This window comes from Cheilinus undulatus, linkage group 18 (genome assembly GCF_018320785.1).
Source record: "Cheilinus undulatus linkage group 18, ASM1832078v1, whole genome shotgun sequence".
In the NCBI taxonomy this organism is placed as follows: domain Eukaryota; kingdom Metazoa; phylum Chordata; class Actinopteri; order Labriformes; family Labridae; genus Cheilinus; species Cheilinus undulatus.
In genome coordinates, this window is record NC_054882.1 from 14,580,491 (window position 1) to 14,607,230 (window position 26,740).

The window sequence follows — 26,740 nt, forward strand, 5'->3', positions numbered from 1 at the left end:
AGAGAGGATGCTACACAATGGTAAACATGGCCCTGTCCCTACTTTTTTTAGATGTGTTGCTGCCTCCAAATTTAAAAATAAGGTAGTGTGGTAAAATGTCTCAATTTCAACATCTGATAGGCTGCTGTTCTCATATTGTGTGGGGCAAAAAGGACAAATCATAGCAAGGATGGGTTTATTACCTTTTATTCACACATGCACATTGATGAGGATGACATTTATCATATTTTTGCTTCCTTAGTGCACAAGATTTCAAGCTCAGTCCACAGTTTGGAAAAATGTTTGGCAGAAGATTGTTTGGTGCTCTTGAAAATAAAGAAAGTCACACTGTGGATGCAGAGATGAGGGTGGAAAGAAGCTGCAGTCAGGATGCTCTAGAGAGCCCTCCTGTAGCCCATTTAAGATGAAGCAAGGTGGAGCTCAGAAAGTGTCAGATCACTCTGGATTTTTTTAATCAGCCCTGGAAAAAATCTATAAAAGCAGTGTGGACAACAACATTCTCTCTTCAGGCACTGTCAGGGACGCCTGCTTTGCTCTCTCTAAAATATTATTACCCTCAGAATGCAGTAAAGTTTGGCCTTAAGTGATACACAAAGTGTTGGCTTTCCATTTCTCTTCAGGTAAATACAAGTAAACACGAGGTTACGCATTATATTACAGCATTACTGAATGTTTAGAAGTTTGACTTGTCACATCAGAGCAGTGTTTCTTGACTTGTGGTGTACCTGGAAAAAAATGTGGACAATCCTTCATCTGTGTTACATTTTAATCTATTGTAAATCCTACTTGTTGTTCATTCCAAGATCTTTACTAATTTACCTCGTTATTTTGGGCTATAAAAAAAGCAGATTTTTCCATCAGTGCAACATTTTTCACTGAATAAATGAATTTTGGGTTAAGATTTCTCACTAAGAAGGTGGTGGTGGGTCCTGAGGCCAGACCAGTTGAGAACTACTGCATTAGAGAAAAGACATATAAAAAGTGAGGTGTAAAGATCTTTAAAAAAAATCCATGATTTACTGAATTAATGCTGATTAGGCACATGTACAGGACATTTTTGATGCAAACACAAGTTGCCTTTGCTCTACAGAAAGGACAAGATGAAGAAGAACTCCTTAAACCCAGTTAAATCCTCACTACTCAACTCTACAAGTCAACTCTGCCGACTGATGGGCAGAAAGAAGCCAACAATTCCCCGGGGTTAAGTAGGAACCTCCCCTTTACCAGTGTTTCATTCAATTTTATACTTGTGAAAAATGTTCAACCTGTTATATTTTAAGTATTTAAATATTTTCTGAATGGCAAAACACAACAAATCTTAAGCCTCTATGTGCATTGCAGCCTCATTTATCACCATTGAGTAAAAGCATGCTCTGATTGAAAATAAAATGCTTCATTAGAATACAAATGGAGTATCAGTATCAGTATCAATAACAAAATTACAGGCTTCTCTGGCTATTAGTAATAAAATTGGCTGTTTCCCAAGGCATGTATGCCTTCTCCTTCTTGAGAGCTGGAGCCAAACACGTCTGACAAAAATGATGTGCTTAAAACTGCAGGTAGGAATGTTTGCTAGTGTTGGAATACTGTTTTATCTGGAAGAACTTCAACAGACTGGTCCAGACCTGGGATAATAGCTGAGTGAATACCAAACAGGTCATGAGCTGGTCCTCTAAATTACAGACAAATGTATGAAAACCAGCAGACAGTGTGAATATTTGAGGCCAAACTAGACTGTATTCTGAGCTCTCCCTCTGATGATTGTGTGTTTCAAGGTTTCTTTTTAGGGGCATTGGGTGTGTTGAATTTGAAAAAGATAATGTCCCCGTCCTCCACGATGTAGTTCCTGCCCTGTTGCCTGTATTTTCCAGCCGCCTGTGAGAGAGGGAATGGATGTAAAAGAGGACAAATTTAAATTACATTCAAGGACATTTCTCTCAGTGGTTATTGGCAGAAATTCAGTCAGTTCAAGCCCAGGCTCTCTACCAACACACACCTTGACTGCACTCTCACTGCCCTCCTCTTTGAAGTCGTTGAACTTCATCACCTCGGCCATGATGAAGCCCTTCTCAAAGTCAGTGTGGATCTTTCCTGCAGCCTGGGGGGCTTTGGACCCTTTCTGTAGGAGGAAAACAGGAATGGTGGAAACTATTACACCATACTGCTGCTTTGAATACCATTACCGTTGACTAGAATAGGTATCATAATGTAACACACCTTCACAATAAAGGTAAAAAAAGAAAATGAAATTTAATGAAGTAGATATGAATAATACTCTCCATCTTTGGTTCACTAAGTTTGAGTGACCAGTGGTGTATTTCCATACGGTGCTGTGAAAAAGTTTTCCCCGCTTCCTTTTAAAACTGCCTTTTGTTTTTAAGCAGGTTATCTTTGTTCAATATTAGAATTTCTTTGATAATCTGAAACATTTAAGTGCGACAAATATGCAAAAATAAGAAATCAGGAGGGGGTGCAAATATTTTTTTCACAGCACCGCAGGCTCGACTATTCTCTGTTTTAGTACCAGGCTCTTAATCAGGAGTAGTTCTTCAACATAGAGAGGATGGCCATAGCATGGCTACACAAAACTACTGTAATGTCCAACAACAATAATGGAGGACACTGAGACAATAGCATACTCAGTTGTCAGTCTGTGAGACAAAATACTGCTTCCCAAACTCTCCTGAACTTCTCAACAGTAAGAGGCCAACAATCAGAGAGATCGGACATCCTACTCAAGATGTTTGCAGAGGTAAGACTTCCCGGCTATTCAGTGGTTTGCAATATCTTGACATCACATTTATCTATCAGCTCAACTTGTTTGGAAACTTTCAACAGGTGACACCCCTCAAGAAAAGTACCAGGTATGATCCTCTATGAAAACACAACTACAAAATTAAAACAAAATGAAAAAAGAAAATGAGTGGAGTCGAGAGAAGCCGGTACCACACAGCTGACAAACACCATATGGCAAATAACCCTGTACAGCTGTTCCTAGAGACAAAGTGTGATCATTAAAAACCAACAACAGCAGAGAGAAATCAACTTCACGTCTGCAAACAACAAAACAGCGACGCTATTTAATGCATGAAAACAAAACCTTTAAACTCCTAAACACCTCAGAGAAACGGAGCGGTGGAAAAAAAAATAGATCTAATACAATCCAGCGATCAGGATGAGACATCCTGCAAGCAGAGAATAATAACATGGAGAGCACCACTAATTAAGCTGAGCAAGTACGAGCATGTTTTTCTATCATTTTACTTCTATAGTTAGACTCTAAAATCAAAGCAAACTGCACGTTAATTTCAGGAAAGAGACAGGAAATCTTTGTATACTGTCAAAACAGTTTCTACCACATCATGACAATAGAACCATTTCACAAAAAATAAATAATTTTAAAAGGAATATTTCTTCAAATTTAAATAATCAACTTTAAACGAAAATGTAAACACTTCAAAATCAACATTTCAGTTAATTTACTAAAGCTGGGTGTACACTGAGCAAATATCAGCAGATTCAGACACAAAATTCAGAGTTGAATAGGTCGACTAGAAGTCGAGGCTACTTAAAGTCTAACTGGTGTTGGTATGAGAGTATGGGAGGGCATAGATCAATCATTCAAACTTAATTTATAAAGCGCCTTTAGTGCTTTACAGGAGTGTACAAAATTGATTGACAAAAATGTAAAATGGTAGAAAAGGGATTAGAAACAAAAGCACACCAAAATTAATTCGATAAAATATTCACAAAGATGGATGATTAAAAAAGACAGAGATAAAAAACAAAGCAATAAAGGAAAGAATTTATAAAATAAGAGACATTAAAATTAATAACAATAATCATAATAATAACAATAAACAATAATAAAAGATTTAACATTCCAAATAATTAAAAGTCTATAAAATTGGACATAAAAGAATAGATGATCAAAATTAGAGTTAAATAAATTCCTAAAATAAAAACTAAATAAAAATGGGAATAAGATGAGAAATAAAATTAAATAAAACAATGATATATTTTCGTAAAATTATAAAGTATTGCATATAAAAGCCAGATAGAATAAATTAGTTTTTTGCTTGTGTTTAAAAATCTCGATATTCTCAGCCCCTCTGTCAGGCTGTCCCACCATCTTGGAGCATAAAAGGTGAATGAAGAATCACCATACTTTTTAGGTCTACTCTGTGGAACCGCCAAGGGGGAAGAACCAGAGGATCTGAGGGTCCGTCCGCGTTCATAGAATAAAATAATCTCTGAAATGTAGTCTGGAGCGAGGCCATGTAGTGCTTTATAAATAGAAGAATTTTAAAATCAATATGGAAACATGATGCCTGACCATGGTCTGACCATCTGCTCCTGACTGGTCGGATGGATTTTTGGCACATTTGATATGTTGGTCGCACGACTGCATGCACTTACATGGTGAGTGAGCAGATTCTCCACTTTTAGGACATTTTTTTCCAGCATCTTAAATCATCATGAAAACATCTAGAACGCCTCTTTGATGCATTTTCCTTATAATAAACGAAATAAATGAACAGGAAGTAGGCCTACCCACAGACCTGCAGCTGATATTTACTACTTAGCCAAGACATATGCTTGCTGGCATACTATTTATGTGTGCGTTTGGAAGAGATATATAGTAAGCGGGAGAGACAAGATATGACTCTACGACTTCAACTTGAGAATGTAGGGCTTTTTCATAGTTGTCATAGTCCGTCCAGAATTCACTTGTGCAGTCTAAGCACTCAGGTAATGCATGGCCATCTGTTGGTAGTGTGAGCAAATAAATTGTGCATGATGGTCGTGAGTTGTAAATGATTCAGTTAAACAGTGTGAGCTGACTTTACTCCACAACTGTCATAGAGTCAGCATTAAATCCCACAGTGTATTAAGAGTCACTCTTCTAGACTCACCATGAGGTCATGAAGACGTTGGAAAAAAGGTTTGCATATTGCAACACTCACCCTGACGGTCCATGCTCGCACTTCATCTGGTCCTGCTGTGAAGAAGTACTCCAACTGTAGTGCTGCATAGCCAGTCTTTATTATTTTGGTCAGAGAACTAGAAACACACAGCAACTGTTATAGAGAGGCTCAAAAAATATAACCTGAAAAAGAGATTTGAGAACCGTGTGTGTTCAGCTCTCACCTCTGTGTCTTCTGTTCTTCGCAGTATTTATCCCTCTCCTCCTCCTCCATGTCCAGTAGTTTAGACTCTATAGATCCACTCAAGGGGATAACCAAAGCGCCAGGGTCATGAGCATCTACCCACTCTTTGATTTTTGCCAACCTGAGAACAGAAAACAGTATGAGACACTGACTTTCAAACAGAAGCTTCCCACTGAAAGGTGAAGCCAACCTACCACTTGTTCTTCTTTCTGATGTAATCCTTCTCTGAGAGGTTCACCAGGTAGATCATGGGCTTGGATGTCAGAAACAGGTATTTGTTTAACACCTCAATCTGTGGAGATAAAAAGGGCATTAAGGGCTCGTACAACAGCGTCAAAGATTTTATAACTTGTATACCAGTTAGGCAGGACTGCAGTGAAGACCGAAATAAACACATGCAAACATCAAACCTCTTTGTCGTTCCAGTCGTGGTAAAATCTGATGTGTTTCTTCTCCTCTACAACCCAGTTCTGCACCTTCAGCATGATATCCTGAAACATAAGCAGCAGTCGATGTCATGTACTAACTGATCATACACAGTGATGATTATGCCATTATAGAAGCACAAACATTTTTCACTTACATATTCAGGTTTGAGTTTTTTGTCACCTCCTCTAACGGCAGTTTTCTCCAGTTTGTCAATGATTGGAGTGATCATCTCCTCATCTTTTAGTCGCAGCTCCTCATGAATGATCTCAATGTCCCTGACTGGGTCCACATTGCCCTCCACGTGGATTATATCCTCATCATCAAATGCACCTTAAAGACACAATATTATTTTTGTGGCCATATAGTCACAAATATTCACACATTTCAATATCTCTAGGCCTGTATCCAAATAACAAGGTAAGAAGAAGATGTTGAAATTCACTTTTACACTGTGTTGCTGAATATATTTCACACACACAGTCTGAAATACATGCGAATGTGCAAACAATCATATGAACATGCATTACTGGAGAAATGTCAGAGTGAAGGCTTTTCTCAAGAAGGATGGCCAGCTAAGCTGTTGAGGCTTTGGTGCTATGCTCAAGGGCATTTCAGCAGTACTCAGGAAATGAACCAGCACTTTAACCTGCAACACTATACGCCTAAGCTACTGCAGCTCCAAGATTCAGCATGTATGAAAGTAACTAGGGCTGCATGACGTTGGATTTTTTGCCAAACTTATTTTAGCTGATACAGATACATGTACACACTAATGCTGCATAATAAATCTTTACAAAATACCTGCAGATAGGCCTTTGCATTTACAGTAGTGCCACTATTTAACTTTGTATTAGTATCTTTGTTATGCAACTCTACTTTTAATTCTGTCTGGGCCACAAGCATGCCCCCCTCCCTCCTTTGCAAGTGTAGCAGTTGCTCCTAAATTGCCTTTCTAACACCTGTCCTCTCCACTCACTCTGTTGTTATTACTCAGCAGCTGCAGGTAACAGCATTGACAACTCACGGGTCATGTGGAAGATGCCGTCACAAGCACTGATGTGAGAAAGAAAGGCGTTTCCAAGACCCTGTCCTGAGTGCGCTCCCTTCACCAGACCAGCAATGTCCACAACATTCAGAAATGCAGGAACTTTACTGTAGAGAAGAAAAAGCCAGACAACGAATACGTGAGTCAGAAATCCATTGTTTCATAAGGCTGGGCATCATTTTTTTTTTTCCTGATACTGGCACTAAATTGGTACTTTTTGAAAGCTTCTGGTGCCTAAACTGGAACTTAATCAATACATTTAGAGAAAAAAAAGGTGTATTAAAAGTCAGTGGGAGAATAAAGCCATCTTAATACCAAGAAATATCTTAAAAAGATACAGACAAAACATATAAGTAAAGGAAACTGATGTAATTTCTTTATATAAGAAATTCAACCATATACTGGCATTGCATCAGGGACAAACAAAGTAAATATGTCAGTCAGAATGATAGTATCCTGGGTATAAACACATGAGCAGAGCAGAGACATTGCTGTGGACAGCAAAACAATTAAGAGACATCCGTGCTCTGCTGAAATAATACAAGTGTACATAAATCCCCTGATATAATTCACAGCTTTAATTCGAGTGGCGGGGGCTGGTGGCAGGGTACCAGCATGACAGTCTTCAATATAATTCAGTGCAGTAGCTATTGAGAGCATTGATACTAGTGCCATGTTGGTACCAGATCTTGATACTCATCCCTGTGGTTTAACTCCAGCTAACAGGAAATGCTGTCAACATACACACCTGGCTGGTTTGTGGTACTGGCAAAGGTAATCGAAGCGCTCATCTGGCACAGGTACCCTGCTCTCATTGGGGTCGATTGTGCAGAAAGGGAAGTTTTCTGCTGCAGCTTGGCTTTTGGTCAACACATTGAAAAAAGTGGATTTCCTGCAGAAGAGAGGGAAAGGTAAGAGTCAACAGCAGTACAATAACACATCCATGCTCACTCACTCAGTTAAAAACATGTACATACCCAACATTAGGTAATCCAACAATCCCAATCTTCAGAGAGGTTCCAAATCGTCCAATTAAAGGAGGCTGTTTCGGGGGTTCTGGCTTTTTGGGGGGCATCTACAGGAGACAAAACAAGATACATCCTGACCTTATGCCAACATACTTTTCTAAAGATCGTCTATTTTAACGCCCCACTCACGTGACAAAACATACGTAGATTTTAAGCACCGAGAAGCTCCATCCTTTTTAGCTAACCCCAATGAAAGCGTGTAGACAGCTGCACTCATGCTCATTCAAACATAGCATGCTAGCGTTAACTAAAACCACTCCTAGCTAGCTTTTATCAGAAATAACTGACTTGGCGGACTACAATTAACAGTCAACACGAACAACACAAACTCTATTAAAGCGGTATAAATGTGTTTTTATAATACCTTTATGGGTTTTTAAGCTTGTGGTCTACGTGGTGTTCACTCTGGTATCTGCTCACACCAGCCGCTCCGGTGGAAAGGCAAGTTTGAGAGCAAACCGGAAGTGTTTTGACGTGAGAAGTCTGTGATTGGTCAGGGGGGAGATGGAATGTTACGTCAGAATTGGACTCGCCGATACTAACAGAAAACTCCGTTAGGTTCGTTTATTACATTAAAAAGTATATATAATTTTAAATAGCCGTTATACGTGTGATATAAACGAATGCTTTAACATGTATGCGTTTTCTAGAGTGTTTTTTTTTAACCTTCCTTTCAGTTTGTAGCTATATTATCCACCAGCAGAGGTCGCCAATTTCATGTGTTCGAGGACAGTACTGTGATGAAGTATTCCTTCCCCTTGCTTAATTTATTCTATTTATCTATTTACTGGAATATTTGATCATTAAACACATTTTGATATTAGACAAAGATAACCAGAGTAAATAAAAAACGCAATTTTTCAATAAAAATTTCATTTATTAAGGGAAAAAAGATATCCAAACCTACTTGGCCCTATGTGAAGAGTCACTGCCCTAATAACTGGTTGTTCCATCCTTGGCAGCAACAACTCAAACAACTGTTTGTGATAATCATCAATGAGTCATTACTCTTGAGGAATTTTGTCCAACCCTTCCTTAGAGAACTGTTTTAATTTAGCCACATTGTAGGAAGGTCACGCTACAGTATCTCAATCAAATTTAAGTCTGGACATTAAGCTGTTTTTTTTTTTTAATCCATTCAGAGGTGGACTTGCTGGTGTGCTTTTGACCATTGCCCTGCTGCAAGTGTGCTTGAGCTTGAGGTCATGATGGATAGCCAGACATTCTCCTTCAGGATTTTCTGGTAGAGAGCAGAATTCATGATTCCATCAATTATCAAGTGGTCCAGGTCCTGAAGCAACAAAGCAGCCCCAGTGACTTTTTCCACACAAGGACAGGTAGGTTTGGTTATCTTTTTTAAAAACGGCATTTTGTCATCTTTGACATTTATCTGACTTATGGCATATCTTCTATAGAATTATACTATCAGTAACCTTTCTTTACCATAATAATGTTGAGTTGGTAAGTCAATAAACTGAGTTTAAAAAATACCTGTAGATCCTGCACAAAACTCAATTTTGTAGTCCAGTTTCATTCTGATTGAAAACAAATGTTCTTGCATCATGTCCAAGCAGTAATCTCTTTATTTCTTCCATGGCAAAAGAGAAACAGCAACAAAAACAACAGAAAAAATACAATCCAAAGTATACTGGAAACTGTGATGTAAATGGAACACGACCTAGCATAACAGTATCTTACCCAAGTAAATCTTAATGACTGATTTACATACAAGAAAAGAACATCCCATCTGAAAAAATAATAAAATAGAGAAACAAACATTGCTAACCACAAATTAAATTACAGAGTATGCAAAATTTTAATTCAACAGCTACAGATAACTCTGCTCATTTAAAACCAAATCTGTCGAGTCAATCCAAGAGACAAGCCAGCCCTTCAGATTCAAACTTTAAAAGGTTGGGGTGAGTGCCAATTAAAACATAAATGTTTTATGAGTTGTACTGCAAAATTGTTTGAATTTACCTCTGGCAATGTGGTGCCCCCATAGACTTAATTTCAAACCGCTTTTTCATAAACATTTAAATATTTCTCAAATACACATCTTGGAAATTTAAAACAAAGAAAGGCGAGCATAGAAACCATAACACTGAACTTTTTGAGTCTTCTTTCACTTCTCAGTAGTGACCTGTAAGGACAAAAAAATAAAAGAGTAAGATGATAATCATACTGAGAAATGACACTTTATATTTTATTTCATACCTGTTTTATAGATAATCTTTAATATGCATTTCTGATGTTATTATACAAGACCTGATGGTGGCCATTTACCCTAAAATATATCAGGGGAGCTCAACTGGATATTTCCAGATTCCTGATATGCTGACATTTAACTACAACTTTATTTCTGCCGATACAGATATCAGGGTTCCTGCATGCTTTTAAAAATCATATTAAAGATCTTTAGAGACCTTGCTGAGAAAAAATACCACCACTATTTGCACTGTAAACAGTAAAAAATCTAAGGCATTAGAGTTCTTGGTGCACCAGACCAGGACTGATTTTGATTTAATGTACTGTTAAAAAAAATATCATGGGTATAGGAAAAAATAAATATTATTTTGGTCATTAAACCTCTCTCTCTCTCTCTCTCTCTCTCTCTCTCTCTCTCTCTATATATATATATATATATTCATATTCAATGTAACACATTTTTGGTCCTGAGCTGATTTGACACACTTTAACAATTAAAATACAGAATAATACTTTTTGTGAGGGAAGACCTGATTAAATAAGGGTGGGCTGCAAGAATTTTTAAGTGGGCAACCTGGTAGCCCAGATGTTAGAGAACTGGATTAGTGTTTCGCAACAGTACAGAGCTTATTAAATCAAAGTGAGTCACACAAAAAAACAGAGAGGGGTCTGGGGTCCTACTCCAGGACATTTAAAACAAACACTGAATTCTTTGAAGGATGATGAATAAAATTGCATAAGGTTGGCGAGAAAACAAAGATTAGAAAACAATATCTTAATCAAAGTGCCTTCTAAAATTTAAGACCTCTCACTGGAAAAAAAAAAAAAAATCTGATCTGAAAATCTGACTTCTTGGCCTTATATTACTGACATTTAACTGTTAAGTTTAGATCTGCCTAAACAGATATCATGCCATTACTACTGAGCATCCCTTAAAAATATACATGTATTAATTCTCCATCTTATCCTTGCAATTTAATAACAGAAACATGGTCAACACTTACGTGGCGAGTAGGACCTCGAGCGGGATCTTGAACGGTAACCTCTGCTGTAGTAAGGAGATGGAGATCTGCGCCTAAAGGGAAAAAAAACCCCACTTACACTGAGTCCAATAAGCTTTATTTATAAACCCTCCAATTACACAAAACAATATTCCTACTTTTTCTCCCTGGACTTAAAAGCAATAAAGAAAATTCATTCTGTTAAACTCCATTAATTTTTATGTCAGTGTCACCTTGGAAAAAATTAAAGAACAAACCTGTAGGACCGGTAATCTCTTTCTTCATAGCGGTCATAGTCACGATCGTAGCCTCGGTCATAGCCTCTTTCGTAGCCCCTGTCGTAGTCCCTCGAGGACCGACGATATGAACCACCACCACTACCGCCGCCGCCGCCACCACCTCCACCACTAAAGACACGTAGAATAAAGTTTGAAAGATGCCATGCACTGCAGCTTTAGGAAAATGAACATCCCTATAAATAATACTCACTAGGTTGGACGTCCCATGTAGATTCCGGGAGTGGGAGTATGAGCACGTTTTGTGATTGAGAAATCCACTCTGATCCTGCGGCCATCAAGTTCCATCCCATTAGCACGCTCCTTGGCCTAAAGCCACCAAAAACAAACAACGGCAGACCTTTTTCATCAACTTATTACATTTGACTTCAACTACCCTCCCTCTGATCGCAAACGAACACAGAGAGATGGTTTAACAGGACTTACTTTGCAGTGAAGAAGTCAAAACTTTTAACAAAAAATGTGTATTTTCTGTGCCTAAACCTAAATACTATAAAGTCTTTTCTTCCTTACCTCCTTGGAGTCCTCAGAGTTTTCAAAGTAGACAAAGGCAAAACCTCGTGAGCGTCGCGACTGCTGGTCATACACAATGTTGACATCACTTAAAGGGCCGTATTTAGAGAAAACCTCCCTGAGGTCCCTCTCAGTTGTGTACAAGCTCAATCCAAATACACCAAGACAGTTATTGGGGTCTGGGTTGGCCTACAAGAAGAAAGAAGAGGAGAGTACGCCAGTGACCTACCACATAATTTTAAAAAATACTGCTATTGTGGGCAATCATTTTTAAAAACTATGAATCTCTACATTCCCACATCCCTAGTTCTTTAGTACAAAATAACTGAAAGAAAATCAGTTCATTACTAACTTTTAAAGCCTCACTGTAACTCCAAACCAAGAGCAAACCAACAAATACACACCCTGTTGCCAATGTGCCTGCGACGGTTTGACATGGGGGAGCGGCTATGGCTCCTGCGTCGCCTGTACTCCCAGCTTCGAGATCGGCTTCTGGACCGGCGCCGATGGGAGCGGGAACGAGAGCGGGAGTAGTGCCTCCGTGAGCTCCGATGAGAACGGGACCTAAAAACAGAAGTAGTCAAGAGTATGTAATTAACTCATGCATCACTCACATCAAATTAATTCCTATATAAAGGAAGTAAAATACAGTTACCATGGTAAAAACTTGCATAGGTAAAATAAAAGTCCCAAGGTTGATCGCTCAAAATAACCAAAATATTATCGCAGATATGACATATTCTCTTACTTTAACAGACGCTAAGGGCTAAAAATAACGTTTGCTAACTGCGTTAATCATCAAACAGCATCCAGTGTGGATGAAAAATATGACAAGGTATTTTGCCTATGTAAGTATTGTGAAGCCTACAGCCTAAACCTGGAGCCAGAATAAAATAACACTGATATCAAGCGGTAAAATCGCTAATAACACGAGATAATATAACAGTGGACGGCGGAAATGATCTCCGCTCATAGAAAACAACAGTGTTAGGCCGGCCACACACTAGACGATTTTTTTCAATCTGAAACAATTTTAAAACAGTCATAGACCACAGACTTCAGGACAATTGCCAAAGATTTTTTCATCTTTAGTACTCTGAACGCACACAAATGCAGCAACAATTATAAAACGGGAAAGACTCGGGATGAAATCCTGGCTGGAATTAAGGTACAGTTGTGTTTATGGTTGTGAGCGGTGAAAGTACGCATGATTCGTCTGGCTACCCAGTGTCCTCGATCTCATTGGCTGTTGTGGGTACTCCATCAGCGGCACTACCGCCTAGAACCGTAAATATTAAACGTCTTTGATATTTACAATTCAGGGTCTGGGATGCTACGACGCGATTTGGAGCAGTAAATGAATTGTGTTGACACCACACACATGCAGACTACTCAGACAAATAATCGTTTGAGACGAGGCTCCAGTCGGTATACGGCCCCACAATCGTCGGGGGAGTCAAATCTGAGCTAAAATTGGGCTTAAAATCCCGTAGTGTGTGGCCGGCCTTACTCTGGTTAAAAACCTAGAGGTTAATGTACTGATTTAAACATGTACTCCAAAAAAACTACTCAACTACAGTAATTTGAGTAAATGTATGTAGTTACTTTTACACCACTGACCACATGTGCTGTACAACACAAACCCCCTGTTTTTTCTTTTTGTTTACCTTGACCTGGATCTGGATCGAGAACGGGATCTGGACCTGGAACGCTGAGAGCCTTTGGAGCGTGCTGGTGAACGGCTGGTGGATTTGGCAGAGCCTCGAGGGGATGCACTCCTCGAGCCATGCCTTGAGTCCTGGACAGACCAGATCCTGAGATGAGAAACACTCTAAAGCCTGATAGTGTGCCAAACAACAAGAATTAAGGGCCAGGGGGTGACAGCGCTTTCCCGCTTCATACTCCTTACAGAAGGAGGTCACCTTATTGAGGCCATTAACAGATTTTGACACAAATATCAATGAATCTGATTATATAAATGTGGAACTAAAAGTTGAAGTAAAGATGAATTTAGCTGAAAATCAGATCATTGCACAAAATAAACCTAAGAGGTATGGAGGGATTCACCAGTGATGTTCTCAAAAAGAGAGAAAAATAATCATGCATGCTTAAGAGAAAGAAACAGGATGAAATAGAGTAATAATAACATAGCAGACTGTTAGGAAATTACTCATACCCTGGTAAACTTCTGATCATAACTTCATTACTTCTTTAACTTCATTACTTCAATACAACCCTTCATTTCTTCTTTCTTCTTTTTGACATTATGACTTCTTTTTTCCTCCTCTTCCCCCATTTACCATCTGCCAATACAACACTAGTAGTGGGGACAGATCTTGACCGCTTCTTTTCAGCATCCCATATATTAGCATGCATCAACACCATCAGCTTCAAACATTAACAACTTCACATCTGAAACGTCTTCAGCCTTTTTCTTTCTTCCAACCTCAACCTTAACAAAGAACAAACAAGGGTGATAAGGCATGTTGGTTTCTGTAATAAGGAAATTTACAAAGAAAAACAGCAAAACCAGGACATCAACATTTATTAGCTTAATACACGTTTGTATGTTAGCTTTATTAAGTTTTTATTGGTCCTAAGCTACAGTATGCCTACAAGAAAATGAAGGCAGGCATTGAGCAGCAATGGCTAATGTTCTATACTTCTAGTCAGTAACCAATTAGCACTACAGTTAAAGTAGCATGGGAAGGCTGCGGCTACATCTCTCATGTGTAGGCCGCAGGCTGTAACAAAGGTATTATTACCGTCATTATTTTCAACTTTTGATAATAAAACACTTTAACGTGTTGCTTAGGCAGAAGTCCTACTGCCTGCTTAAAAAGAATAGACTTTTTAAATATCTGAGTCCGATATCTATCCTGCAGACGCTAGCTTATCACAGCTAGCTTACAAATAAGAACTCACCCGCTCCTCCTTGAAGTCTTTCTCGTTATCACTCATAATTTTCTATCAAGACAGTACGTTTATAATTTGTAAAAGGTGTACTGTGATATTTAACAGACAGATTTAACTCGGTTTTATACCAAATTTACGGCGAGGCACACCGATTTGAGCAGAGCTCGCTAACCGTATCCACCAGACGTCTCTGATCTCACCGCTCCGCCCCGTCCTCGTTTAATTGTTCCGGTCTGACCTTCACAATAATGGCGTCGTCTAAATATCGTCTGTTAAAATGAGTCAAATATCGACTTGCACAGTAGATTAAAAACAAGATAAACGAATTCCCCCAAAAGTCGAAATTCATTCTTCCTTTACACCAAACGTGTTGATGAAAAAAAGCAGTTGAAGGAAACTTAAAGTAGTACGGCAGTGTCGTCACGTGACTTTAATACGGAAAAAAGCTAACGTTACGAACAATAGTTATTCTGGTAGCTCCCAAAAAGAAGCGACGACATACCGTTTTATTCATTTTCACATTTTTTCTTGTAAATATCTTTACGCATTCATGGCTTTGATACACAGCTGTATTCATATATTGTTCATATATATTTTATGTGAACAATACATACGAACATATGTATCAATATGTTCATATATATAAACATGTTCAATAAACAATATTCTTGGTAGTAGAATGCATTTCATCATATCATATTGTTCATTTTTATTATAAATACATCAACAACATATTCATATTCATGACATATTCATTATATATTGTCATAAACATTTTAAAATAAAAAAAGAACAATTTTCTTGCCAATAGAGTGCATGTTACCCCTAAAGTCTCAGTACTACATCTTAATGTTAGTGCCATGTCTTGTCTTTTTGGGTCATTCATGTTTTGTTCTAAGGTCCAAACTGCAACAGTTTTCTTAAATATATTATATGCTTTTGGAAATTCAGGTCAAAATTTATCATTCAGGAGATGATAGTGGGTCCTGAGGCTGGAGGACCAGCATTGTATCTTATAACTCCATACTTAGACTTTCTGGTATTAATTAAGCATTTCATATTCTTCCATTTTTACATCAGAGATATTGTCAGTCTTTGTGTTTTCTTGCAAGTTAGGACTTTAAACATAACTACACAATGAATGAAATACTTCAGAAGCATGAAACCATCATATATTAAGATTTGTCCTGAGATTGCTTCTATTTTTTTTTTTATTTTTATTTTTTAATAATTACGCTCTAAATTACTTTCTACCACATGGTTCTTACATGTAAGTGAATGGTTAAAATGCAAGTCAATGAACACACACAGCTCTAGCTAAATACAAAAGAAATACTTTATTACATTGGAGGGAAAAAAAAAATCACATTTTTATAGCATGACCTCAAACATGCATATCTGTACAGTAGTTTGTTAGGCAGTATACTATACTGTAAGTCAATGTAGCCCTAGACATCCTCCTGCAATATGCTAATCCAAATATTCACAGACCTACAGTGCCTTTATTTAACATTAAAGAGATACAGCAACAATGCTCCACTCAAAGAGGACGGACTTACGCACTCACACTGACAGGTTCTCATTCAGCCAAGTCATAAATAATATAAACACAGGAAAATACTAGCACTCGACCATGCACTTCTGTTCTCTGAAGGGACTTTAAGAGAGGTATCTGAATTTCCACTGGTTGAACTGAGCCAAATGTAACACAAAATATCTCTCAAACTATTATTTCAATGAATTTTGAGTCAAACCTCTCAGACTTGACTTGTAGCTAACAAAATAATTCCACAAACTATACAGGAGCTTGCTTTGAGTTGAGCTAAGTGTTGGATAATTTAAGGCACTTCAGGCAGAACTTCAAACAGAAAAACTAACAATCAAAGGTCAATAAAAAAGCCAGTCAGTCAGTAGTGCCAAAGCTCATATAAGACATACAATTCTTAGATCCAGATTTCTCCAATTACAACTCAGAGATTACAAAATGTAATGCGTTCCTGTTGGGAAACTCTTAAGACTAGTGTTTGATTTTTCCAGACCAGAGCAGCTAGACTGGGTGCGATTTCAGTCCATTAAGTCCAGTTCTTTGGCCCATTTTCTTCATCATGCTAACTCTACACAGGTGTCACATCCACCACTGATGTTAGGTCATTAATGAGATTGTTGTGATCATCTATAGCAGCTGCTGATTGATGATTTCCCATATCATTAACTTCCTGAAAAGAGGCATGTGGCACTGTAGAGAAGAACTTAATGTTAGAGTTTTATTGTATGAAAGTTAAACATGCATCAATCTACAATAGCTAAACTTTAAATCTTACTAATAAAGCCTTTGTATGTTAGTTTTATGTTGAAATGGTCAGAACGGTGATTATATTATTTTACTCTTGGTATTGAAGTCAAAAAGGGTGGTGGTATTCTTGTGGCATGCAAATATGTGGTGGCACTTTTCAATCTTTAACATTCCAGTAAAATCCACCCAATACAACTTCAACACTAGGGTTGGACATTGCTTTGGTTTAATGATACTGGTGCTAAATCTATATTTTTACAATGGTACCGGTGCCAACAAGGTGCCTGAATCGATACTTTTGGTAGAAAAACACATGATAATGGTCAACAGCGCAAAAAATACCCTTCTAATTGCATAGACAGCTCTAAACTTCAAATGTCAGCAACTGTATTGAATAAAAAAAAATCACCGCAAAATTCACACAATTAATAAACCTTACTGAGCTCTGATAAATTCTATTTTCTAAGGCTCCTGTCAATTCTTAACTAAATTTTCTCAAGACTTATTTTTAAGTCTTTTAAATGTTAGTTCCATTAGAACTCGCAAACGTCTGTTAATATAAACAACTTATTTGTTAATCTTACTTTACTGTTTTATTTTCTTTCAGTATTTTTCTTAAATTGGAGAGAAGTGGTACCAAAATGCAGCACCAAAATATATATATATATTTTTTTAAATTCAGCTCGTTCAGTATCTGATCTGTCGGCACCGGGTTTCAGCACTCATCCCTATACAAAAATACACATAAGGTAGAGTAATCACCCTTCTGAGCATGTCAACAAAAACAGAGCATAAAGAAGCTCAATAAAACAAGAATTTATAGCCAAATGTGTGAACTCTTATTAGATTAGACAATAGGTCATAATATTATGGCGGATCTGTGTAAAGAATATACCTGTTTGAAGGTCAAAGGTCTTCCCCTTGCAATGTAGTCAGCATATTTACAGGCAAAAACACCACAGTCACTGCCGTTTCTCTGCTGGGGAATCTCCTATAAGAGATATGAAAAATGCACAAAACATTGCCCTCATAGTTAAAGTTTAAAAAAAAAAAACAGTTTAATGATCATTCATCCCAGTTTTACTCACATTTGCTCTCAAGCTGCTGAAAGTCCATTTGGTGCTGTCCAGCTCTCTACCTTTCTTAGCTTTGTGCTCCTCTTTAAGGTAGAGTCTGGAAAATGAGAAGAAAAGTGTTATTTATAAAAAAAAACAACATTAACTCACCAACCATGAGCACAGCACTTAAAGTTACAGTAGCAAAAAAAACTTTAGCAGAACCAAACTCATGTTAAATAGCCATCTGCTGAAGCTGTGTTTGTGTTTTCAAGGGACAGAGGGAGATGCAGAAAAAGAAATGGAGAAAAAAATAAGCAGGGGGTGCATAAATAGAGAAGAATGAGATGCAGAAAAAGAGAAGAGGGAGAGGGAGAAAGAGAGGAAATTCTGGAAAAGGCTTTAGGACAGATCATTGAGCCTAGCAGGATAATAAAGACTCACAGTAAAAGACTACAGATGTCATCATGTCTCTGGCCCATTGAGTCATATGACTTCACTGTCTTTGACTTAAAATCGATCACCTGTAGGAAGAGAGACAGGAAAGCAAAATGTCAAAAAAATCAGGTATAATTAGTCCCCACTGGATCTGTGTCTTGTTCGGTGGAAGTAATCAGATTTTTAAGCAGTGGTGGATTGCAAATGACAAAGAACATTAAATATTGTATTTTAAAAACCCCTCTTTTCAGTAAGTATTAATTAAGGCACAGCATGTAAAACATCCACTTTAAGGGTAAAAATAATTTAGTAATTGTGGTTCTGACTCACAGCTAAAGCCCAGTGAACGCCTAGGTGCAGAGGGACCAGGATGAGGTCATAGAGGAAAAGGTCAACTGCTTTGGTCCAACGCTTTACTGCAGAGTGTCCGCCAGCCTGTCCGCCTCTTCCACCTCGCAGCTTCGGGAAGAAGAAGGTGCTGAAGGTGTAGACTTTGAGTCCAGCTGCTTCTCCAGCGCACCTCTCCATGACCAGGGAAAGGTAGAAATTGATCACCTTTGAGAGGAAGATAAGAGCATAAAAAGTGTTAAAAAAAAGAGGACCAATTGTTGTCTCTGTGGAGGGATGGCTGGGTTTTATCATATAATAATTTTAATAAGAAAAAAATAAAATCATTACGTTTAATCATAATGTCATAATGATGTATGATAAGATGCGGTATTGGCTTTCGTCACATTGAATATGTACACTAATGCAGTAGTGTAAGCACAATAGTAAGAACAATGTTCGCATGAGCATGCTGAGCCTCTCAGTCATATTGGCCACATTTAGGGTTGCTAATATTAGAAAGCAGGTCATGCAACAAACTCTGTTTCCATGGCAACTGTGTGCAATAGCTGCGACTACCACCAAACAGAAATGGTCTGGTGTGGTAAACATCCACACTCCACACACACAGACAATTCAGTTAACAGTGTTTGTGGCAACGAGGTAACACCAGAGGTTTCTTACTTTTTAAACTGTTTTGGGAGTGACACTACAAACACAATGAAACACTGGCACATGTGACTAGAGGAATAGGGTGAGTAGTGAACTCCCACAACTGAAAAACAAAAATTTAAGTAATTAATAATATTCCTGGTCCTAAAAAAGTAGCAACAGTGAACTTAGGATACTCTGCCACAACTCACTGAAGGCCTGAACCCTGAGAAGTGAACCTGACTCATGCGTAACTCACACAGGACTTCACGTGGTTGAGGTTTAACTTTTTTCAGCTCATACAAACCTAAAGATTGTTTTTAATGAAGGGATACAGGAAGGAAGTGGGCAAAAGCCGTTAAGAATAAATGGAAGCTGTGGAAAGTTAGCTCTTCCAGGCTAACAGCTCTGTGCGCTGAAATTACTATCCGAAATTTCTACATACATTAAGTAAGATCCCTACTCTTTGCAAAAAAGTGTTTTTTTTCCTCCACAGTTTAACTGATTTACCTGGTGTGGATGGAGGCAATCAATATCACAAATCACTCAGTCCTGCAAACCTTCTAGCACCATCTAGCCAGAGGAGTCTTGTACTGAGCTAAGACCTTAGGTGAGCCTCTATAAAAAATTCCCTATTTTGTCATAAACATGCTATTAATTCAAAATAAACAGTGAGCACCCAAGAAATGATAAGCCATTCACAACCAAGCCTATTCTATGAAACAGCTCTTTAATGTGACCCCTTTAGCTAGATCCACTTTGAGCACCAGCTTTCTTTACTCCATCCTTATTTGATCCCCGTTTAAAAATCCAAACTGGTACCAAACTAAGAGCCATTCGGGAGCCAGACAACCAGCTCTATTGGGCTGAGCCAAATGATCTGGATCTCTTAAAACAGACAGATTATCACAACAAGCAAGCCTGGATGGACATCAGCTGAGGAGGCAGCAGAGTTTAATAAGCTTAACCATGGCAAAACTGTGCTGAGCCAGACCGCTTTGTGGAATAGGACCATACACAAGCATTGTGCGACACCGACTGTTCAGGTTTTAGACAAAGGTCTGTGATGTGAATTTTCAGACTTTATTTTGCCTGAATGTTTCTCTACTTTAAGGACACAAAAGCAGCTTAAGAATGTTTTTGTTACCATACTTTGAACACTTGGCATAGTCGTAAACAGTTCAAAACATTTTGGTAGCATTTCTTTATGCAGAAATCCCTTCTTGTCCCCCAACTGCAGTTCTCCGCTGCTGTGTCACCTTATCTGCAAAGCACCTACACCTCTACTGGCAACATCTTTCGTTGACTGCATTTTATATAATGACTTGAGGACTAAATGTAGGGCATACTCTATAAATCTGAACTGTTTTACAAATATAAAAGTAATTTTAAACCGCCTTCACATCCTTACCTCATCATTCAGCCAGCTACCTTCCTGCAGCGTGGCCAGGTCTCTCTGTGTGATGCGTAGTTTGAAAGCTGCACTTAAAACGAGGTTGGGATCACTCTGAGCCAGAGCACGGCTCACCTCAGCTGCCATCTCCTATTCACAAAGACAATACACACACAAGTTATGCAGCTGATGCAGTTTGAGTTCAAATAAGCTGCCATACATTATAAAAATGCCTTACCTTTACTTGCATGACTGTGTTTATATGCAATTGTACAATGATGTGTTTTGATAGTCAGATTATTAATTTATTATATTTATTTTTGTCATTTTCTGTCTGTAATGTCTAATTGAATGTCATGTGAAGCCAGCTTGCAGCAGAGGCAGAGAAAGAGAAATGAAGGTACAGCAGAAAGAACTTTATAATCCCACTGTCTCTTTTATGCCCTTTTGCTGGTCAGCAGACAAACATGATAAACATGAATTATCTTATTGCTGAAGTGATGTTAAATTTCATTTTGCAAAAAATTAGAGACTGACAAATTTATTTTAATTCAGGCCTAAAATTGTTGAGTTTATTCCAGTTTTCACAGTCCATGATGTCTAAAGATCTTCTGAAGATCAAAGTTTGTTGTGGACATCTGTATGAATTGCACACTCTTTAGTGACAAGCAGTTCTAATACATGCTGTATGTTTTCAACACAGTGACTACACAAAACTCCTGACCATCTCACCTTTGTCAGCCGAGGTATATCCTCATCAGCATGTCTTGAATGTGCGGTGTGTGCAGTGTGTGCTTCAGGGATGGTCGCTGCAGAAGTCTCTCTGTCTACTAGATTTAGGCGAGTAGCAACCTCTGTAGAAAGGTCCAACTCTGCAGCTTGTTTCTGCTGCAACACAGGCTGAGAATACAGAAATAATACATTTGAATTTAAGACTGTAATTATAACTGAGAATGAGGTCTTTGTCATGAGTAAAGAGATAATTCTACCTTTGTACATCTCACAGGCTGTGTCTCCTCAAAAGCTCCACTGAATGTTTTACTGAAGGTCAAGCTGCTGCGCCTGGAAAACAAAAAATTGTTTTGTAAAATTATCAGCAAAAAAACACATGATACTAACGTATGCAAATATATCAAGACATACTTTACTAACCTGTCTGTCACTGCAGAGGCATTTCTCCATGAAAACACACCTGGAGCTGCTGTGCACAAAGAATAAGTGCAGATTTGAAAAAGATTGCCTGCATGCCCAAAATAGGAGCACCACATCTCTTCAAGGAAACTTACCTGTATACCCTGTTTTCCGGCTCACTGGTTCAGTCACTTGTCCAGGAGCGGGCTTCCTGATCACTGGTTCAGTCACTTTTCCAGGAGCAGCAGGTTTGGGATCACTCTGTAACAGCTTTGCACTGGGAGCAACAAAAAAGCATTTAGGAATCTGATCAGCTCAGTTTGTTAATGTTTTAAACAGCTCATGTTGAAATAAATCATACGGGCATCACTTACTCATGTGGCTTTGTCTGAATGAAAGGCAGAGGTTGACTTTTGTTGTATTTCTCTGTTACCATTTCCAGCAGGCGCTTGTAGCGCTCCTTTTCATCCTGCTTTATGGTCTGAAATGAGAAACAAAGAAATGAACACTTGCACAGAAAAAAATCCAGACCATAGAAAGTGGTGTTATGAGTGGATTCTCTTGATAAAAGAACTTTGTGTAAATGCTGGATGTGGTGGGATATCTCAGCTGACCAAAGGCAGTTACTGATTTACTGTGTTAAGAATCAGAAGGAGCTTTATTGGCCAAGAATGCTTACATAACAAGGAACTTGACTCTGGTTAGCTTTGCGCTCAGTGTACAAAAATTAACATTAAATATGATGACAAATAAACAGGTCTGTGTGCGTTGATGGTATGGTTGCACTGTGCAAAGGATGCAAGAATGCTGACTAGACATGATCAAAAGTATAAAAATATGCAAGGGTGTAGGTAGATTTAAACGAGGTAGATAGCATAATTAAGATATTTTAAATTAACTTGTGCAATTATGCATGTGAGCTGCCATTTTACCACAGTAAAAAATAGTTAAAGAGTAAAAATAGTAAAGAGACAGTGCAGGATATTTTACATAAGCATGGCTATGGTGCTTGTAAGATGACGGTTACATTCTCTGACACTGTTTGACTGTTAAGTGTTCATCAGCGTGACAGCCTCGAGGAGGAAACTGTTTCTGTGTCGGGCTGTTTTGGCATGCAGAGCCCTGTTACGCCTACCAGAGGGGAGGTATAAGGTATAAGCAGACAAGCATCATGCAGAGCATTGCATCATCAAATGCAAAGCTCTGTTCAGTCAAGTTAATAAAATATATTACCTCCTCCACAGTGAGACTGGGCTTGTAGCAGCGTTGGTATCCAAAGCCATTGCAGAATGGATCAGGGTTTGCGGTTCCCACCCTCAGAGCAGGTCTAGAGGGCAGTAGCTGGAGAGAGCTTCTCCTCTCCCGGTCCACACCCCTGTCAAGGTGCCCAGCAGCAGACAGCCCGGCCCCACTGGATTTAAAAAGATTATGAACATTAGAAAGCTGTCATGTCAAAAGCTAACTCTGACAGTTATTTCTATATCTCACTGAATAAGTGAAGGAAACGGCAATGTAATGATATAACTTGCCTGTATTTCCTCACTAGAGGAGGTGAAGAATTCTGAAAGGGATTCTTTCCACCCCTCTCATTTATGCCACCCACTGGTTTATCTGTAGACAAAGAACAAAAGTCAACCCAGTGAAAGAAGTACAGAATAGAAAAGCACACTGAAAAGCCACTGTCTCATGGATCATTGTTTTCTTGCTGTAAAAGCAATCTCCACTTACTCATTCTCCACTCAGAACTGTTCAGCCAAGAGGTGTGGAGCTCATCTATCCCCATCAGAGTCACAGCCTACATTAACAGAGGGAATGCAAGGTAATCAAAGATAGAAACCATCAATAACCATCATTAATCTAAGTACAGGCTGCAATAAAGCTACTTTGTTAAGCAGTATTAAGTCTGTTAATTACAGACTGCTGGCATGTCTGAGTTTGTACACAGATACATATGCTACCTTAATTTACTTAACAGAAACAAGTCAGGCACTGTCTTCTTACCCATAAGTACCACATACATGGGCTGTGCTCTGCAGCGCAGCAGTTTTGCTCCAACTGAAGGTGAGTGACCTCACACATTTCCAGTGTGGTAAATACGTCATCATTTCGACATGACTTTATTGCTTCTGCAGAATTAAAGCTTGTGCTGCAGGATGAGATGTAATGTTGATACAGTTCTGATTTATGGTCGGGAGTCCAGGCCTTGTTTTGTATTTTGAAGTTGACCAAATACTTTGCATGTTTTTCCAGCTGTTTGGATTGGTCTACATGAAGGGTCACGGTTTGGCGGCAGATGAAAACAGACCTGCTGCCAATCTCCAACAACCCGGAGTAGAGTGGCACTTGGAGGCGGACCCTGACTGGAGTGGGCAATGGAACTGCTTTGATTAGTTAGAGAAAGAGCAATTTGCTCCACAGTGCATTTTTGCCAGTGGATCGTGCCACAGCCATTGTATGTGGAAGCTGGAGGTTATATTTGACTTATTCACCATTAAATCAGATCAAAATTTGCATTTGCATGCCTAGACTGAAAAGGACCATCAATATTTATAATACCTCCAGTTTAATGAGTTTTACAACAGCTGTGTCATTTATACTGCTTTCTTCTGAATCAAACTTCAATGCACTGGGTGCTGTTGGAAGTTGAAGGACAAACCTGTGGCTCTTCATACTGTCTTGGCTTCTCACACCTGGTGATTAGCGGGTTTCTCAGCCTGAGCAGACCTGCTACCCCAGCCACGGTCTTCTTCACAAAGCTGATGACTACATCTGGCACAGAGAACAGCACAAAATCAGCAACCGTCTTCATTTGAGGAAGACTGACAATAAATACTGTTTTCCTGTTATCAAACCTACCACGCCTGCGCCTTTTAACCTGTACTGGGTCCCTTTGGCACACACCATCTTCAACATCAACACTGTAAACACAGGAGAAATACAGGTGGAGGTGGGAACCAAAAACCATATCTACCCCAGAGGCTTTATGAAATCTATACCGGCAATTCGTTAAAGTGTTTGGGTTAGAGCAATGTGCTTTTGCTGACCAAGTTGTTCCACATTACCTTAAACGGTATCCTTCATAGAGGTTATAAAGTTTATAATTTAGATCTCAATTAGACAACTTAAACAAAAACTACACATAATATACCTATACATACACTTCAGTGTAAGGTTGTTGAATCTGACTGCAGTCTTTAAAGCTAGATATATTATATAATTCAGCATAAAGCACGTTATTTTGCTGGACTGTATTTGGATAGATGGAGGGCACTTTAAAGGATGATATAGCCGAAGTAGCCTCTAAGTACTTGTGTACAAAATTGGCCTGCAGCAAAGTGAAACAGGAATGCAAGTTTAAATAAAGCAGAGCACCATTACTGCGTTAGTCTAAACACAGTGTAAATGAAAGACTGGTTACAACTATTAAGCTCTGATATCTTGCCAATAGCCCGTACATGTAGGCTAATTAGCGCTAGTCTAGTTAGCTAACACTCAACGTTAAGTTTAAGCCATTAACTACAACTATCTATCGATAGCTTTAGCTAGAGAACGTTAACCAACCTATTCAACAACCAAGAGATGTTGGGTGTACTATTACAAACGTAAAACCTAAAAATAAAGCATGAATCCTCCGTAACCAACCTCTGATAGTTCCGTTTAGCCGGTCTGCCGTGGCTTTCTGGCTGCTGTGCTCTCGCTTTCACGGCAGGTCGCGTGGGCACTTCCTCAGCTACGTTACCTTTCCCGGGCAGCTCTGAGGGGTTTTGCCCCGAAACGGACTCAAACAGCGACGATATTCCGTCAACTATCCATCCATACATCCCAGATAAATACGAGAAAAATGTAACGGAGCTTCCCGAGCCGGCCAGGACTATTTTACAAACCGATAAAAATGTCAAACAGCGATCTACGACACACACAGCCTTCTGTTGACTTAGCTTACCGTTAGCAGCGCTCTGCTGATCTGCGTCACTTAGCGCTCCTTTTAAGAGCGTTAGTTTTAAGTATCTAGTAAACCGAGTGGGCGGAGTTGTAATATACAGATTCAGTTTGAAACGGCACATTCAAGAATGCCCAAAAGCGGCCTATGACGTTTACGTAAACAAACGAACCTCTGTGAGAGCAAAACGCGTCAGTAGCAAAACAGTAAAACGTTTGCTGCTGCTAAGCGGCTCACATGTCAGCTCTTACATAATAATCAACAACATCAGAGAAAATAAATCTATTTTCAAGAATAAAAACAAAAGAATAAAAATAAATGAAATGAAGAAAATTAAAGTGTAAAATCAAACAACGTGTGTGATAATCGCCACATCAGTGTTTTGTATCTCTTCGTAATAAGTTTGCATTAGTCTGTAATAATTTTGCATTACCTTGCAAATATCTTTTGCTTTCACCAGCAATATTTTCCCTTTATATTGACCCATTATATGTTTGTTTGTTCGTTTTTTTTTTTTAGAAATATCTAAAGCTTTCATTCCCAATAGTACCTTTAGCATAGATATGGATACGCAGATCAGGGGCAGAGCTAGGCAGAGATTTTTCCTGCTTTACAAGCACGAGTTAAATTGATTTTAATCCACTTGTATTCATTGAATGCATATGTTTTATATGGGAGAACTTACTGTACCTATCAGAAACAATGTTTATGATTTTAAAGTGTTGAGTATGCCCCTAACCTATTATGTATGTTTGTTTTTTTCCAAAGGCAAAAAGCATAACATAATTTAATAACTTTACTTCTGGATGGAAGTTTGCTCCACTGAAAGAAGAAAATAAACAAAACAATGAGCTTTTAGAGTTATGACCATAATATCACCATTAAAAGAGAAAGTTTTACATGTA

General features: G+C 38.6%; 3 protein-coding genes across 6 annotated transcripts; all 3 read right to left on the reverse strand.

Moving 5' to 3' along the window:
* Nucleotides 1–170: 170 nt before the first annotated feature.
* On the reverse strand, nucleotides 171–8,125 carry LOC121526645 (obg-like ATPase 1). Its single transcript, XM_041813312.1, has 11 exons — nucleotides 8,038–8,125; nucleotides 7,623–7,720; nucleotides 7,394–7,537; nucleotides 6,625–6,752; nucleotides 5,755–5,930; nucleotides 5,582–5,662; nucleotides 5,366–5,463; nucleotides 5,152–5,292; nucleotides 4,968–5,064; nucleotides 1,997–2,119; nucleotides 171–1,875 (listed from the first exon to the last, which is right to left on the reverse strand). The coding sequence occupies exons 2-11, from the start codon at nucleotides 7,718–7,720 to the stop codon at nucleotides 1,771–1,773; spliced, it is 1,191 nt and encodes a 396-aa protein (XP_041669246.1). The 5' UTR covers nucleotides 8,038–8,125; the 3' UTR covers nucleotides 171–1,770.
* A 1,113-nt stretch (nucleotides 8,126–9,238) lies between these two features.
* Nucleotides 9,239–14,995, reverse strand: LOC121526737 (transformer-2 protein homolog alpha-like). Of its 3 annotated transcripts, XM_041813446.1 has the most exons (9): nucleotides 14,617–14,995; nucleotides 13,868–14,143; nucleotides 13,359–13,505; nucleotides 12,096–12,255; nucleotides 11,692–11,880; nucleotides 11,372–11,487; nucleotides 11,140–11,289; nucleotides 10,886–10,956; nucleotides 9,239–9,816 (listed from the first exon to the last, which is right to left on the reverse strand). In XM_041813446.1, exons 2-9 carry the CDS (start codon nucleotides 13,885–13,887, stop codon nucleotides 9,806–9,808), a joined length of 864 nt encoding a protein of 287 aa, XP_041669380.1. In that variant the 5' UTR covers nucleotides 13,888–14,143; nucleotides 14,617–14,995; the 3' UTR covers nucleotides 9,239–9,805. The 3 variants fall into 3 exon arrangements, with proteins under 3 accessions (XP_041669380.1, XP_041669381.1, XP_041669382.1); XM_041813447.1 differs by lacking the exon at nucleotides 13,868–14,143 and having other exon boundaries at nucleotides 13,359–13,489; XM_041813448.1 differs by lacking the exon at nucleotides 14,617–14,995 and having other exon boundaries at nucleotides 13,868–14,610.
* A 930-nt stretch (nucleotides 14,996–15,925) lies between these two features.
* senp2 (SUMO specific peptidase 2) lies at nucleotides 15,926–25,992 on the reverse strand. Of its 2 annotated transcripts, none has more exons than XM_041813272.1 (17): nucleotides 25,538–25,992; nucleotides 24,752–24,813; nucleotides 24,552–24,664; nucleotides 23,624–23,690; nucleotides 23,425–23,506; nucleotides 23,129–23,306; nucleotides 22,270–22,376; nucleotides 22,051–22,172; nucleotides 21,917–21,962; nucleotides 21,754–21,826; nucleotides 21,497–21,664; nucleotides 20,783–20,914; nucleotides 18,724–18,948; nucleotides 18,400–18,479; nucleotides 17,989–18,073; nucleotides 17,796–17,891; nucleotides 15,926–16,843 (listed from the first exon to the last, which is right to left on the reverse strand). In XM_041813272.1, exons 1-17 carry the CDS (start codon nucleotides 25,957–25,959, stop codon nucleotides 16,781–16,783), a joined length of 2,121 nt encoding a protein of 706 aa, XP_041669206.1. In that variant the 5' UTR covers nucleotides 25,960–25,992; the 3' UTR covers nucleotides 15,926–16,780. The 2 variants fall into 2 exon arrangements, with proteins under 2 accessions (XP_041669206.1, XP_041669205.1); XM_041813271.1 differs by having other exon boundaries at nucleotides 21,917–21,965; nucleotides 25,538–25,990.
* Nucleotides 25,993–26,740: the final 748 nt, after the last annotated feature.